General features: G+C 31.9%; 1 protein-coding gene across 1 annotated transcript in view; it reads left to right on the top strand.

Annotated features, from left to right (window-relative positions):
• Positions 1-18,921, top strand: part of ChAT (Choline acetyltransferase) — a 57,131-nt gene that overhangs the window by 25,090 nt on the left and 13,120 nt on the right. The window contains exons 3-4 of the mRNA XM_085207975.1: positions 10,579-10,658; positions 11,267-11,458. Coding sequence (XP_085064101.1) covers positions 10,579-10,658; positions 11,267-11,458 — 272 coding nt within the window. The remainder of the gene's footprint in view (positions 1-10,578; positions 10,659-11,266; positions 11,459-18,921) is intronic.

The raw sequence follows: 18,921 nt of genomic DNA, 5'->3' as shown, positions 1-18,921 counted from the left end.
AAGCACATCGATCGATTGGCAAGCTGAACCAAAACTTGTCCTATGATAATAGTAGTGAGATTCAAATTCAATTGTACTCAAAATCAACTACATGGAAAATCGTTTCTATACAGTCACCGAACTTAGGGCTCTATTGACAACGTATTAAGGTATATTTTCCTTATTTTGTGTAAAAAATAATATTTAAAATCTATATTCGACCTTGTGGTTAAAATATTAAGATTTAATTTAGATCGAAGGGGAGAGTAAGAGGTGAGGACTGGATGCGGTAACGTTGTTTTTGATAGTAATTAGTCTAATTAGAGGGTTACGCGTACGTGTACCCTACCCTACCCTGGATGTATGTATGTCTGGATGTATTGACATATTTCTTAATGGATCGTGGATCCAATTTCAGGTAAGACTTTGTTTTTATTTTCACTTCTTTTAGAAAAAAAATAACCATTTTGCATTCCCTTCACGTATTTCCGCGCATATAAAGGTAGACAAAGAATTTACTGTCAAGACACTCTATTTTCTGTTCTTAATCTAATAGGATTGTTAAAATAGTAATAGTAGAGAACGTATGGCTTAGTGGTCGGAGCGTATGGTCGGTTCCCAGGAGGCGCGGGTTTGAGTCCCGCTACGTTCAAATTTATATATGTTTTCTAAATAAGTAAGAAATTAATAATTTTCAATTAGATTACAATAAATCACGAAAAAAGAAAAGAAAAAAAGAATAATACAATGTCTAGTCCAACGCAAATAGTCCGCGTCTGAATGTAATTGAATTCAAACAAACGCACCAGACACTTCACAAATAAAAACCCTTTGAGTGCCATCGATCCCTCTTGACGTACTCTCCAACGAGTGTAGCCCATTTGAAAGGGAAACACCCCTGTGGCTCAGTGTGGATGTAATCATTGAAAACCACCGAAAAGACGTAGCTCCAAATATTTTTAGTTCAATAATTAATGTTGTTTTTTCTACAAATGTTATTTAAGCTACAGCATTGGGTTCCGTTACCGCTGCGACCTCTACGTGAGATATGGCTACATTTTTCTGGCTACCTTTCGTGTAATTAGGACATGACGAGCACTTTGAATTGTCAAGTTTAATTACGATCAATTACGACTAACTTGATGATTGCTTTTGGTACTTGTTCGGATCTAATTTAATAAAATATATTTCGAAAGGGTTTGCATATGAAAATTTAATTAGATCTCTCTACTCACGCAATCTATACTTCTACGCCAATGTCATAAAGCTGTCGGTTATACACATATTTATCTTGTGCCATACACTTTTAAGTATTTCCATTTAGCCCCAGGGGTGAAGCTGCGGATAAAGGCCAGTTCTGTATAAAATACAATCCAAAAACAAAAATAATATAAAATTGGCAACGTAACCAGGGGAGACCGGGGACCCATGATAATTTAACAAGCTCCCGCCCCCAGGCGCGCTATTAAATATTTAAAGTTCCATAAAAACGTAGTAGTCGAGGGCCGTGCCACCAATCATCGACAGTAAACCTATTGGACTGGAACAGAATTTACGATCTTGGTTTAGCTTTTACTATTGTAAAAGAGATTATGTAAAAAAACAACTTCACTTCTTCTCGTGCATACACCGTCGTCGCGTCGCCCATTTGTCACTCGATTTAGAGACATTCGCATTTCGACTATCAGAGTAATACGACTATATTAATGAACATAATTATGAATGTAACTTCACCTGACTTGGAATCGAACCCACAGTCATAGGCGAATAATTTATTAAAGTATAAATATTGGACTTATGCGACTATATTAATTAATATTTACTTAAACTGAATATACGACGCTTGCTATTATAACCGCCATTTGATATGCACCCTCTATCAGACATAGGGCTATATGTTAATAAGGAATAATGGACAGAAATAATAGAAGCAGATCAACGAAGCTACGTCGTCGGCAATAAGCTGAAAGTTATTAATAATTCTCTATTCGAAATATTTACGGTGTTGAGTTCCACCACTCAATAGAAATTGTCTAAAAGAAATTCAAAGCGAACTTAAGGATTGCTTTGTTATAACCTTTATTCAAGGTCGTCCCTACATACACAATGGCCAGCTCACCTCAGTAGTAGTTTCTAAATAAATAAGTTACCCCAAAGTTAGTGGACCCTCGTCAGGGGCGTTGTTGATATATTCATAGTAATTTGACTTCGCATGCGGTTTTGTTCGCTAAATACGATATACATTATTATTATATTTAAGTTGCTATAGTTAAGGCACGTAATGACTCAAGAATTCTGCGGAATGTTGTCATGGTAACGGAATATCTTAACACTAGGTTCTCTCTGCCTACTCTGCTACGTGCAGGATACATCGTTAAGCTTAAAAAAACAAGCCGTTGTGGCACATAGTCGGTCTGTACATCCGAAGATTGCGGGTTCAGTTTCCCATTGGGAGAATAATGATACTTAAAATATTTTCATTTCGTACGTCAAGCGCAACGTTTAGTCAAAGAACCCACGCAACCCGCAATGTCTTGAAAATTGGGTGGGAAGTGGGGAAAGAACAGTCAGACAGTTCTTAGCACTAGGTTCCCTCTGCCTACCCTGCTATACGGGAAGTTAAAAAGCTGCTTCGTTCTGCTGTCTCCACAGGTGAAGGTCGCAAATTTGATTAACGTTAATTTTATTTTGCATAGGGAAAGGACGATAATAGAAACTTGTATTATGCCGTAGGAAGTCTATTTCCTGTTTGATTGTTGGGACATGGAGTGTGGAGTGATGAAACCAACACGTTTGGAACACACGAGTATATTATATAATTTGTGTAAATAATTGCTTATAAAGGGCCTCGCAGTTTTAATGAATACCACAAAATCTATATATAGGGATAATTACACTGCAGTATATGTCTAAAAGTAAAATGGTAAAACAAAAACTCAGTATACTTAGTCTTATAACATATCAGCTTATAGCAGATCAGAGTTCTGCGGGACGTAGGTACATCGAGGTGTGTGCTGCATGACACAGCGAGGTGGTGGGATGTAGGACACCTGCCGCGATCGATCTGCGCACCTGCGTCGCCATGGCGACCATCACGCCCCGCACCAGCCGGCGCCACGACACGCCATACGCCACGAGCGAGCGAGTATTCATTAAAATTATGTCTAAATATTATTTTCTGTTTTTTTTTGTTATTTGTATGGACATATATTGTTATTTTCTGTTTTTTTTTAACTTTGGCATATAGAATGTAATATTTATGACAATATACTTTGAGACCAGTCGTGGTGCAAGGACTGAACATTCAATTGTGAACGCTAGAGGTTGTGGATTCGATTCCCTTTTGAGGAAATTAAATATTAACTATTTTTATTTTTTCATTCTGGCCCTTTAACACGTAGGTAAGTGGGGAACGGAAGTACCTTAATGGGAACGGAGTGTCTTAACTAAGAAACGGGGAAATGAAAAGAAGTCATTCTCCTGAGTGGGCATCGTGACGCTTACAGTCAAATCTTGTTAACACCACACCTATTACGAATATTCTTCCTTTATTAAAAATTTAAATTTTATTCTGAAAATATTGGAATATTTCAGTTTATTCTACTAGAAGCGTTACATAGTGGCCTGCCTGCCTGCCTGCCTGCCTGCCTGCCCGAGTTGAGTAATTAAATGAGCTGGGGTTGTACGTTTTCGTTCGAAGTCGGACTTACGTACACAAAGTTTGTCCCTGTGACTCTATTCTAATTTACATGGATTTGATTGCATGTATACAACAATAATTACGTCGTCTAACTGCTTGTTTGCTTGCACTAGCAACACTTTATAGAGTTATTCTATTTCCTATTACATAACTTTTATTTTGGGACCTATATAATACCTAAGCAATATGTTATTCTTCTAATTTATTATTTTCAATTATAGCTAATAACTAATGACGCATTTATTTGTAAATAATATATGGACAAATATATTTAATTTACTGATTGTATAAATTCAACATGCTCTTCTCTTCAATTCAAGTTGCTCATTTGACAGTAACTCCAAACATTTATAAAGAGACAGTTTGATTAAGCCATATTCATTCTAGTTAAATGAACAGAAGGTGACACTGCTCGTTTTGTTATTCCCATATTCAAACCACTACTGAACACACATCATTTTTATGCATAAGTTTTTTATGTAAAAGCTTCCGTTCCTCATATTTCACCGAATTCTCATAGCATTGTATTTTATGTGGCAGAAAGAAGAAGTCTACGCCGCATTGCCTCTGAACCAGTTATTTTTTTTCTACCAGTTAATTTCGTGTTTCTCCCTACAACGAGACATTTGCCAAGTAAATTACATAACTGTCATGCTCTGAGCGCCATAAGTGTCATTACAATATACCAATAGTTTAAATGAACAAGTAACAATAGCACAATGCAAACCACAACGTGACAAATACAAGCGTGAAATGCGATATACTAACAAATAACCTATTTTATACGAATATAAAAACACGAAAAGATCCTCATGGGAACTTACACCTGTCTACCACCCTAGCTCTGAGGGGTACCTACTCCATAAGTTGACGAAAATACACTTAAAATACACATTACTTATGAATTTTTAAAATATTAAAGACTCTATTTTCAATGTTGAATATAATAAACCTAAAGATTTTTTTGTGTTTAAAAACGCATATCTCAGAAATTAGAGGTTGGAAATGAAAAAAGCTTTTGATACAGTCTAATGATAAACAGACATACAGCGGAGTCTTAGTAATAAGCTCTTTCCTTTTGGGTACGGAACCTTAAAAAAGAAAATAATTAAAATGGATTTAATTAGAGTTTTCAATTAAATTTTTTATCTATTAATAATTCACCTACTCGTATATCTAGTAAGGTTTCATTTTGAATTTATAAGGGTATTATTTGCACTTTATATTTAGCACTCTCTCTTCTTTCGTTAAAAAATATTATAAAATACCTGCGTTTTGAACTTTCTTCTTTTCTGACCTAATCCTACTCTCATCGAGTGTGCTCCTACCACAAATTATATGTGGAATGATTTTCTTGACATGGACACACTTCTGTACTGGAAGTGATGTAACAACACTTCCCTACATTAGACACCTGCGTACCTGGCTAACCCTCATAAATGTAAAAAAGGCAGCAACACAAAACAGATAAGACTATAACATTTTAAATTTAATAAAATATTCCACCAGACAGGAGAGCAGTGAATAAAATTGAAGCTAGAACTGGCAGTCGCTACAAATTGCGTTGCAGAGATGAAAAATAAATTCAATTTAGAATACTTTGAGCGTCAGGTGGCGGTTCTATATTGTCGAGACACTTCTTTGTCTCACATTCTGCTAGGGTTTATAACTTGGAGCTTTGAAAGCAGAAACTTTGCTTGCTGTATGTTATGTTTGTACCTACAGGTTCTCTAGTGTGGTCAAGTGGAACATGAACATGACGTGACATGACAACGATCAGCCTGCTGGAGTATCTACATGTTACTTATGTCTCGTCTGTGACGGACTGTCCAACTTTATATGATATGAGATAATTATATGAAAATGGAAATATCTAAAACATATAATGATAGTTTTTAAGTACCTGCACGAGTAAACAAGCAGCGAGATTGAAACTGACAAAAACACGCTTACTTGTATTGTAACAAAATAATTAATAGATCCATCTCACCTCCCGCGAGACTCATCTCGCCATCGTTCACTGTCGAACTGATGGATACCAATCTGTGAAGGATATGAGAACTGCGTGCAGCCTGACGGTACGGTATACGAGAGGCGCGGCTTCAAATCTGTTTAAATTGTTATACGTATTGTAAAAAATATTTTTCTGTCCTATTTATTGGCGTAGATAGAAAGTCTAGTTTTCAAATCGTTTCTTTTTTAGAAAACGGAGCCCCAGTTGCGTTTCCACTTACGTCTTTCGCCTCGTCCACTGACATCAATCCGCACATACAGATGCATGTCCTCTGGGGGTTCCTCGTGCGTTACGCACTTTCCTCCGGTATCATCGATACTGTATTCTCGAAGGTCAACCGAGGTCTCCCCTTATCTCATATCCCACATCTACTACACATTCTTGCAATTAATAAACATATTTAGAAAAAAAAAGCCAAAAGTAATTCTATACACGGGTTAATAACTATTTTTTTTTTATAATACAAATGTAGTTGATCAAGACTATGAAAATGAGGTTTATTGAACTTTGTTAATAATAAAAAATAATCGTACTTGTAAATTCACCTTTTGTTTAGTATAATATTTCAATTTAAACGGTAGGTAAGATAAAGTAAGATAGAAAAGAGATAATGTCTCGATATACCTTTCCTAGCCTTTTAGGAACAAATACGATGAGTAATCCCTTAACTAATAAGCAAACAGTTCCCCAGATCTCCGTAAACACTTTCATTCTCTCCCGGATATTGCCACTTCACGGGATTTACTGAACGAGTACTGTGAGAGGCGAATGTTAGCTATTCCACATTGGTTGTTTAACATGTTTTGTAGGACCGTAAACTCGACATGCTGCGGATTCGATTCTCACTCGAGGAAATTAAATATTTAATATTTTTATTTCTTCTTCTTCTTCTATTCTTATAGTAATTATCCTATATCTTATAAAACAAAGTCGCTTTTCGTGTCTGTCTGTTGTTTCCAACTCTTCTTTTCTTCTAAACCACCCAACGGATTTTAATGCGGTCTTCACCACTAAGTCGGGTGTTTTCCGTAGAAGGTTTAAATATAGTTTATTATTTGTACATTCTTATGTAAATTAACATAAATACGATAAATGTGTATAAAGTCCTACCCGTTGAGACACTATCGCGCATGCGCTGCTCTAATGGTAAGTACTACATGAAAAAAATGTACTGGAGTATTGTTCCTCTTAATAAGATCTACAAAAAAGTCCGCGAGAGCATATTCGTATCTTTTAAGAATAACGTGTAGTGATCATTTTTCTGTCTAAAAATAATAATTTCAATATATTTTTTATTGTGAGGGATATTTTTCCATAATGGTATTAATCCTTATCCTTTAAAATACTTTATTAACTTTCTACGTTAAACGAAGATAAAATTTGTTTTTAACAATATTTCGAAATTGCGAATAGTTTTACAGAAAAACGCATTTAATTGTTGAAACATCCCGCCGTTGACACATCAGCTGTATGTTACTTAAGTTTCACTTATCCCTTACTCTCGGCATATAAATACGTAAAGTATATTAGTTACGTTGGCCATTTAATGTAGACCAAAACTGTCTTTTACTGTTTTTCATTTTAATAAGTACTTTAGAAGTTGTTACAATATCAAAAAATCCTTGCTGCGAAACGCGCCTCGCGACGTTATGCTTATACAAGCGAGTCCGCCGCGCCCGCCTGCCTTACACGCATCGGTGCACTATGGACAATGGTAGAACAACGGCAGATCAAAAGTCAATTTTTCAAACTCGACCCTGACGCATTTTTTTTATTAATAGTATAAGAGTGGAACTTTAATGTTATGAATTATTTTTTCGTGAATTACATTTGGAATATATATATATTTATTCATCGTGAAAAATTGTCATTCGTGAGAATGTCTATTTCAGGTAGTTCACTTTGATACTTTAAACATAATTTCCTTAAAAATATGTGCAAATAGGTATAAAGTGTTATATATTTTTGAAAAGCCCATAGTATGTAGATTTTAAAACAATTATTATATTGTGGATATCGTGACTATATTTTTATAAAAAATATTAATAATAAGTGAAGAGAAAAAAGGCACGTGTTTAAAGTTCATCGAGACTTTTAACAGTTACCGACGTCTCCCGACGCGTTATATTTGATGTTGTTTTATAGTCCAGATATACATAAATAACATTTATCAAAAATTAGCTGCAGAGACCTGCAGACTGAGAAGTTATCACGAAAACTATGACACAAGTCAGGGGACACGAAATCTCTATCTATTGTAGTTTCTAATGTTTTACTATTTAATTGATCGGATTGCGGTAAATTTCCATAAAATTATTGTTATTTATTGATAAAAGGACGTTTTATCTTTTATAATTGCACACATTTTGCACAATCATTTATTCACACTACCCTCATTTATGAAATTATATGAAGAGTGAATTAATTTAAAAAAACTATTACAAATCAGTAATAAAATTACTAACAGACGTTTGATTATTAAGTGTTTTCACTAAATTTCAAAATGACGAATACTTTTAGTGTTTCAAGCGTGAATTATTACTCCCATACATTGAAGGTGCAGGTTTTACGTTCAATAGGAGAAGAATTAGCACCTTTTTAAATTATTTGAGGTTCCTAGTAAAGATTTTATTGATTAAAGAATTACTTATAGGTCCCGACTGTTCATCCTAATAAACTATTAGGCTTGTTAATTTCTTTTCAGATTTATGCAGTCGGGGTGTTTGTTTTTTAATAAATATTTTTTTATTTTTCAAATTTTTGTTAAGATTCATTATGGTAATGATAATCATGGTATACCTTTTTGAAATCCTCGTGTTGAGCTCTTGAATTTGATACCCATATTGTGGTATTCAAAACCAAAAATTTTTTTTTCACTAAGTCCAATGGCGTCCCACAGCCGCCATGATTATTATTTTTTAACGTAACCTATCTAAGAACACTTGGGCTGCTAAAGCGAATATAACGATACCTCAATTATATAAATCCGTTCAGCGGTTCTGGAGATACAAGGTAATAAAGAATATTGCATACATACATACGTACATACATACATACAAAATATGCGGGAAAAACATAACCCTTTCTTAGCAGTCGGGAATAATAATAAACTAATTTAATAATACATTTTTACTATTATTTCTTTAATTTTTACTATTATTTACTGAAAACTTTTTTTATTTTTTTATATATATATATTCTCCAATAAAAGTATAATATCTGAACATCACCTAACGCACTATTTCATACTTTATGCCTGTGCAATAATTCAATTGTTTATCTTAACAAATAAAAAAGTTATGGATTTTTGATCTGATACAGTCCTCGATTTCCCATAGTGCGGTGGTTCAGTGGTAGAATGCTCGCCTGCCACGAGGGCGGCCCGGGTTCGATTCCCGGCCCATGCATTTTATTTAATTTTCCTCACAGGCAGCCACGTCGTGCTTGCTTTTCATCAGGGACAGAATACCCCCGTCAGCATTAACCACAAGCTTGAAAAAAAAAACCCGGCTGCCTTTATAGCAACGAAGATTTAGTTAGATGCGTTTGCACGTATTGGATAATTGGAGTTGATTGTATTATTTAAGCGCGATATATTTGGTTTCATATTTTTTGTAGTAGTTATTTATTAGTAGGTAGGTTTTTGTTTATAATTTCTTCCGTTTAAAAATAGTCATTTAACTATCTAAAAATAGTCATTTAAATATATTTTAATAAGTACTTGAAAAGATTAGTAGCACAGATTTACCTACCTACTAAAGGGTACCTACTAAAAAATCCTTGCTGTGAAAAACAATTGGAAAATCCTTATTGAAACTACAAAAATACGGCTCGCATTAGGGTTTAATTAATTTTCACATTATCTTAAGTAAACATACATTACATGAATAATCCAGTAGTTAAAGCGGGCGAAGCCGCAAGAGGGACGGTAGTTAATAATAAAATAAATAAATCAGCTTCAGCCGGGTAGGCAGAGGGAATTTTATGTTAAGACACTCCATTGCTCACTTTCTGCCGAATTCAACGCCGCGGTAATTAAAATCGACGCAGTAATTATTAATAAAAATAAAAACTTGGACAATACTTTTAATTTAAATTTATCTTTCAGTTAATTTGTAAAAATATCAATGGAAAAAAATAGCCCAAAATTACAAATAATCATAAATATAAATAACCTTAATTTAATTTACAAATCAAGTCAGTAATTTTTATTGTGTATTATATAATTAATTATCTGTGCATGTTTATACGAGTACATACATATTGACAAAACATAATTTCGCGGCTAACTTTTGTTGTATTTTATTTTATTTTGTTCGTGTTTAGACACACAGTCATATTTATTTTTAATATTATTAAGTGCTTTAAATTTGGATATTGTTTAATATTAATTTTATCATTAATCGAATTTCTAAAATCATGGCGAATATGACATGCGATTATTCACTGATGACTAGAAACAAATATTGAACTTTAATATATTACTTAGTTGTGATAAAATGTATTAGTATTCGTAAAATATACCTATTAAAAAAATATATAATAAAGAAGATACAATAAATTGCCTTAAAGTAGTATTTTATTAAATAATTTTAATAATTTCATTGAACGTTGTTTGATTTATTATAAATAATAGGTAATCGAATAAAATAGAACAAAAGATATTCCTTTCTCGTTTGAAAATAATAATCCTACGTCTACACCGGTGAGGAATTTTGATATTTTTTTTAGGTATGACTTTGATACTATTGTACCCGTAAGGAGCGCAGACGCAACCGCCTTGTATAATTAGCTTCATACGTATCTCGCATAAAATAAATTTCCTCGTAATAAGGGGAAGAATATAGTGAATAACAAATATTAAAAAATAAATATTTTGTTTTAGGATGGGGCGAGTCGCTGTTGTCCCTGCCAAAGAAATGGCTCAGCACCCAGGTCTACGGCGCCGACGACGAGGATTATCAAGTAAAATCGATATTCTTTTGTTTGTTATTTTATTACATTGGACTAAGCACATACTCGTGCTAATATTAAAGTCATCAGTTATAAATCTGTCAGAGGCTCATTTTTTTAACAGTATGTCCTTTAGGGTTTGTTTAATTGAATGACCAATCAAATGAACCATCCCCTAATAATTAACAATATTTTTTATTTAGTTTCCAACTTTATCTCGCACACGGAAGGGAGGCAGAGGGAACGTAATGTCAAGACATTCCGTTTTATTCGAGGTGCGGGTTGTAAACACGAGAGTTATATTCAATTCCCACTCGCGGGTATGAAATATTTAATATTTTCATGCTTCGCTCCAATGAGGAGGTAAAGCGCAGCGTTGAGTTCCGCCACGTAACAAGGAATGCCTCCAGAATTCGGTGGAAAGTGGGGAATTAAAGTGTCTTGATGGGAATGGAGAATAGAGGTAATAAAGGAGGAATTATATTGACAAAGCGCTCTGTTGAGATCCTTCACCGAATTCAATATGTCTCGCGGAATGCGGAGAAACTTTTACATTAGATTCTATTAAAAAAATTAAACAGGAAAGTAAGTTATTAAAGAATAATTACATTGTCAAACAGTATACACAAGTAGCCAAGCTACCTGTGCCGGAGCTTCAGGCCACCCTGGACGTCTACCTGGACTTCGCCTCGGTGATTGTGAACCAGCAACAACTGGAGAAGACACAGGATATCGTGAAGAAGTTCGCAGAGGAGTTGGGCCCGAAGATGCAAAGTGTACTCCTCGAACGCCAAAAAGAAATGACTAATTGGGTGAGTTTTTATATTATTTAGGTATTTGAATTTTCAAAAAAAATAAAATTATCATTTTTTTTAAAATATTACAAATTGTTTTAAAGTTAATTTGTAGATCTTTGGACTTTATAAATAAAAGTGTTTGTTATCACTTGTTGTATATGAAAAGGTAAAGTTTTAATGAGCGTTACCATAATTTTCATGTTCTTATCGAACGTTTCCAACGAGGTTGGTTTCAGAAGTTTAAATACATAACAATAGCTCAACCAAGCCACATTGTTTCGCCATTTCAAAAACAAATATGCGGCTAAAACGTAAACTTATTTCTTCAACATGTTCTCGAAAATTAAGAAATTTTGCTGGTTACTTTGCCTTTTCAATCAAGTTTCTATAAATGATGGCTCAGTGAAGTCTCCGAAGTTGTTTGAAGATTTGTTACTGAAAGAAATAATACACTCTATAGACGTTGCGAGTGATAATGAGAATCTATTTGAAATTATATTGAAATTATTAAACAGTGTCTGCTCGTGTATGCAAGAAACCCTAAATGAAAAGCAGAATTCTATTTTTAATGTTGAGTCCAACATATTACGAGAAGATGAAGAGAATACTGTCAGCAATATCGAACTTTATAAGAAGATTTACAACAGAACTTGTATTAATTTAAAGCAAAAAGTAATGAAAAAAATTTACGAAAATTATAATATAGCAGATATCAATGTAAATAAGCTGAATAAAAGGCAATTTTATATCGATAAAATAACAAAAGAAAACATGGAACGTACATTATTTGAAATTCTTGTAAAAAACTATAAGAACCGCAAATATAGAATACGAAATTTAGATTCATATAAAAATAAAATATTGATGACGAATAAAAATGAGTATAATGTAATTATAATTATTACAATATTTCCAAATTCACTAGAAGATTTAAATAGTTACAAAAATCTAAGTGTATATCAACTCGCTAACGCATTTACTTCACAATCTCCAGTGGATATTGATATAATCCGTACGACATCTTTCCAGAATAGCGATAAATCTCCTAAATTTGATGACATAAAAACATGTCACTTATATTCTATTTACAACTTTTTAAGTGAATGTCTTAAAAACAATACGGTAAAAATGTTTAAATTTATAAAAATTAAAAAATCACTGAAAATTTATATAAATACTATTGCTTATGAAAATTTTGATATCTATATGAATAATTGTTGTAGTAATGAATATGTGTGCGAAAGTGTCATGTTTAAGAACACTTTTAAATCAGGACATTCAAAGTTAGCTTCATCCACAGAGAAATATAACAAAAAATTAGACGAAAATTATCAAATAATTATAAACAATATAAAAATGTTAATATATCAATACGCTAAGAAAATCAACGACACGAAAAACTTAAATAGTTTGGAGAAACGATCACTTGATGATATTATTAAGTATCAACGTGATAATTGTGATGTTTATAGAAGTATTAACTATACGTCTAATATAACTTCTAGTTATAGAGATGTTGAAGAAAGTAAAATTCAAGTAAAGAAATATTCTAAAAGTATTAATAATTTAACAACTGAACGTTTTGTAGTCACTGAATCTACCAATATTCCTAGTACTCTAACAAATTATTTGCAAACAGAAAATAATTATTATATAAGAATACCCTCAGAGAGCACGCAAGATACTTCCATTGATACAATAATGTCACAAGATCTCACTACTGGGTTACCCAATACAATAAGACAACAATCAACAGTAAGTCATCCGACTCGTAATAATTTACCAAACCTAATTTTTTTTGCTTTTCGTAAAAAAAATACCAAGAATAAGCATGCACCATCATCGTCTACTGAAGCTAATTTAGCTCTTACTCATATTTTAGATTTAAAAGAAAAAAATTATATCCGTAGTGCTATTCAAACTAGTACAAATACTATAATTAATAATAACGACATTTCAACTAAGCTAAATGGATATCAACTTAAGTATGAAAACCAATCTCCTTATATAAAATTTATTAATAATCAGATGAAAAATAAAATTCTTACAATAGAAAATAATGAATTTGTGACTAAATCCACTAAAATGGCAAAATTAATAATGCAAGCTACAGAAAATAAAAATATTTTCTCGATAGTCAATAGTAAAGCAGATGATACGATTGGAGTGCAAGGTGTATTTATAAAAAACAATAACAAACTAAATATTTTTAGAACGACAATCTCTCAAGAATTTATAAAAAATATGAATAATAAGATTAACGAATCATTTTTGAGCACTGCTAAGATACATCATGCGTCCACCACATTTAAACCAAAACTTCCTATGTATAAGCCCCGGGCGTCAATATTTGAAAACAAAATTAATATTGGGGATCATAGTTCGATAACTTTAGCAAAAACTAAAATTAATAGTCTTGGAAACGTCACAAAACTATACAATAAAGGATTAGGCTTATTTTCTATATCCCCAAACAAATCCATTTTGTATTTTGCTAACATTACCGTCCCCAGATCAATATTCAAGTTTATAACGAAACAAGATGGAAATTCTAAGTTTACTTCAAAAACATTTGACAAAATATTCAAGAAAGTGAACCAAGAAACATTAAAAAAAATCTCTTATATAGATCCTAACGCAAATAGCATAAACTATCGTAAAAATAATATTGAAAAATATTTTGACTTGGATTTTATAAAATATTCGACAATGGATAATGTAAAAAATCCTATAATGAATACAGTAAGAGAAAGAACAAAATATATTGTTAAAGATCTTGCTACGGATATTGCCAAAGATCTTACAACAGATATTATAAGTTACATTAAAACGAAAAATGTAAAAGATTCTGCAAAAAAATATACACATTGTCTTACCATAAATAATAATAATGACACTAGAAATGGTAATATTAAAAGCAATGTAAAAGATCCTACAAAAGATGGAATCAGAGCTCTTACGACAAATGTTGTGAAAGATAGTACAACTCACGTTTCAATAACAAATTGTAACCACTATCATACAGTAAATATTTTAAAAGATTCTATAAGACACACAACAGAAACAGAAATAAATACTGTAAAGAATACTACGACGGATTCTACAAAATATTCTGTAGTAAAAGATATCCATGATGTTGTAGAGACAACAAGTAATGAAGAATTTACACAAACTTACCACATCAAAGATCGCGCTACGAGTACTGCAAGTAGTACAATGGATATTGCAAAAACTTTTATAACAGACACTTCTAAAGATTGTGCAACATATACCGTAAAATATCCTGCACTGGATACTCTTACAATTTTTAAAAGTTCTACAACAAACAATGTAAAATATCGTGGAACAAATACTACAAAAGACACTATAATGCATATTATAAGACATCCTAAAAAACAAACTGCGAAAAAACGCATAACCAATACCACAAAGGATTATGAAACGATTGCTTCTATATATCCTGCAGACAATACTGAAAAAAAAATATTAACGACAATTGCCACTGATCCTATAGTGAATACAATATATCAAACAAAAGATATTGTAAAAGAAAGTACAACAAATATAGCTAATGATCGTACAATTTGTACTACAAAACAATCAAAAATTTATCATGTAAAAAATCATACATCCTATGATGTGGAAAAAAATACAAAAATTATTGTAAAAACTCCAACTTCAAAAAATGCAACAGATAATCTAAAGGCATATACAATTAATACTGCAACAGATCTTATAATGCAGATTATAAAAGAACGTACAATAAATATAGCAAAAGTTCCAACAACAGTTAATTCAAAGGGTTATACAAGAGATTTGGTACAAGATCTGACAATAGATATTATCAAAAATCGAACAACGGATAATATTAAAGATTCTAAAATCCTTACTGCAATAGGTTTTTCATCGAACTTTATAAAAAATCCAACGACAACTATCATTGTAAAAAATCATACGAAAAGTAATGTAAGCTATACTATAATGAAACAACCAAAGGACAATACAAGGGACGATAGAAGTTTCCCCACCGTAGAAAATGCAAAAGAGCCTTTAATAAATAACACAAAAGATCAAAAAGCGGATGGTGTAAACAGTCATACAATGCATAATGTAAAAGAACGTGTAGCGGATACTGTAGATTCTACAACAGTTATTGCAATATATGAAACATATATTGAAAAAGGTCCCGAAATAAAAGTTATAAAAAATCTAACAACCAATATTAAAAATGATTCCACACACAATCTTACAGCAGACACTACAATAGATCTATCAATTGATTTTCCAAGAAATTTCAGCATGGATAATTTAAAATATTACACAACCGATTCTACAGACGTAAATAATCCTACAGACAATGTGGAATATTTAAATGCTGCGAATTATTCAACAACGCTCATTGAAGAAAGTCTTAGCTTAGATACTTTAGCAAAACCTATCATAGATACAAAAAAAGATTCAAGAATGGATATAGGTAGTAGAAAAGAACATACAAAAATTTTTGCAAAATATTCTACAAGCCAACCTACACAAAATCCTATAACGAATATAACAAAAAAATTAATGACACGTAGTGTAAACAATCGTACATCAAATAATTTAAATTACTCTGTAATGAAAAAAGTAAGATATGCCACAACGGATAGTGAAATCTGTCTTACCACGCAAAGTAAGAATGATACTAGAATTGATAATGCTAACAAACCTATAAGCAAAATTATAAATAATCCCGCAACTAATTACATAAATGGTCTTACAGCAGATAAAAATAACAATAATACAACTGATAAAAATGTACTTGACATTACATATCATTCTACTACTGATACTGATATTTCGAAAAATAGTTTAAGTTACCCCACAGCAAATATTTTAAAACAATTTAAAACGGGGTATATAAATACTTCAACGCCTTATACAAGCCCTCTTTCCTTGGATAGGGATAAAAATTTTACAATTGATAATGTAAATTATGTTTCGACGAGAAATGTAAAAGATCCCATAGCGATTCTTACAAAATATCCAATAATTAATAATGAAAAATATCTTAAAAAATATACTACAAAAGTTATAATAACAGATTCTGGAATAGATCCAAGAACAGATAATGAAAATTATGTTACAAAAGATACTCTAGCACCAAATATTAATGATCCTACAACAAATAATATAAGAGTTCGTAAAACGGATATTGCAAAAGATCTAACATTGATCACTAAAAGAGCACATAGAATAAATACTATAGAAGTTACAACAACTCTAAAAATGGATGTAGTAAAAGGTTACGCCACGGATACTGCAATGGATTCAACAACTTATAAAGAAAATAATCATGCATCACATAATGCACATGATATAACAAAGATAGACGTAACAGTTCCTACAACCAATAATATATTATATTTTATGCTAGTAACTTCTAAACTCCCAAGAACAGACAGTATAGAACACCGTACAAAAAATACTGCAGAATATACAACAATATTCAATCAAAAAAAATCTTTAGCCAATACTATTAAACATTTAACAACTCCTAATATAAAAGATGATATTCATGATATGAATGATCCAACAAAAGTTAATACGAAACGTTTAAAAACTAATCAGGTTACAGATCATATTGCAATACGATATACAACTGCCAATAGTTCTGCAATAAACACTGCTTGTGACGTCTTAATAGATATTTTCAAAGATCCAACAAGAGATAATGTCAAAAATTGTACAACAGGGATTATTAAATATTCCACAAAGCATAATATAAAAGCTTTTACGGCGAAAACTATAAAAGATTTTACAGCGCATACTGCAAAAACCCTATCTACAGGTGCTATACAAGATTTTACAACAAATATCACACTGGCTGTAAGGACTGAAACTGTAAAAGAACCTGCAATGTATATTACAAAAGCTCCAACATCGGATATTTCATCAGCTGTAACGAAAGAAACTATAAAAGCACCTACGATATATATTCCAGAAGAGTCGTCAGCAGATACTTTGGAAAATCCTGTAACGCATACGGCAACAGTTCTTATATCGGATATTTTAAGGAATTCTACAATGTATACTAAAACAGATGCTGTTCAATCTTTTATGACGAATGTTGCACCAACTTTAACTACAGAAACGGTTCTATCAAAAGATACTGTCGGTTATCCGATAATGCTTACTTCAGACACTCTAACGTCGACGTTACGTGCGTTTACGACAAATTATTCAAAAGCAAATAAAGCAAACGAACTTACAACTGATGTTGTAAATAAAGTTAAAACAGATACTGAAAAAAAATCTACATACGATATTACAAAGAATCCAAAGACTGACAATGTAAAAGATTGTACAATAGATACTGCAAATAATCTTACAACAGATAATATAAGCGACCATTATTTGTATAGTATAAAATATTTCAATACAGATAATGTTGCAGACTCTACAATTTCTTTGTTTCATAATAAGGATTCAACTGTTTTATTTGAAAATAAATCATCAACTTTACCTTCAATTAAGAAATATATGAACATTGCAGAGAATAATTATTTTGCTACTAAAACAAATATGACAGAAAAGATAATTTTCGATACAGAAGTAAAACAAAACAGCTCGGAGAAATTGATGACTACTTCAAATATATCCAAAGAGAGAAAATTTGAGCCTACAAAAAATCACATAACGTTACCTATGTTAATAAAAGAAGTTAAGGAGTTAACGACCAAAGCTTCAACAAAAGTAGTCAACGTCAAAAATAATATTATTAACAGTACCAACTTTCTAAATGTGACTACACAATCGTTTACTAGTGGTTTGTCAACACCGTTATCGCAAAATACAAATAATTACAAAGCGATTATAAATGCTTCAAGTAATAAAAAAAACGTACAGGTTTCTTCGTTGGAACATGTAATTGACATTGCAAATAGTGGCGTGACTAATAAAGACAAGTTTAAGAGAATTAAACAGTTTTCGAATACGAATGTGAAATACCGAAGAAACCGACCAGGGGGAATTGTGTTTAATGCACATACCGCTATCAAGTCAGCACCTAATAGTTTTCCTTCATATTTTTCTGCTATCACGCAACCATTAAATGCAAGAATAAAACCAACGACATTGTCTTCAAATAAGCTGTCAGGAAAGAGACCAGAGAACCTTAATAAACGGACCATGAGTAACGATGATACAAGTCTTATAGACAATTTATTATCGATGGAAAATAATAAATATATTCAAAATAAAATATTTGAAGTTAATCCAACAGATAAAAATCGAAGTAATAGCGAAAATGATTCGAAACAACTTAAAATAAATACACCCATGTCATTAATATCTAATATTACTGTAGTACACCTAGACTGTAATAATTTATTATTGCCAGTCGTCACTGCTTTACCTCTAGAGTTTAGTACAAATGAGAGAAAAAGTAAAACAAATAATAATTATCTACAATCTACGACAGATTCGTTTTTAAGTCAAAC

This window comes from Heliconius melpomene, chromosome 3 (assembly GCF_056956725.1).
Source record: "Heliconius melpomene rosina isolate 202511_hmr_F chromosome 3, ASM5695672v1, whole genome shotgun sequence".
NCBI classification, from domain to species: domain Eukaryota; kingdom Metazoa; phylum Arthropoda; class Insecta; order Lepidoptera; family Nymphalidae; genus Heliconius; species Heliconius melpomene.
The sequence above is the reverse complement of the archived record's forward strand: the minus strand, read 5'-3'. Positions and strand labels throughout refer to the sequence as shown.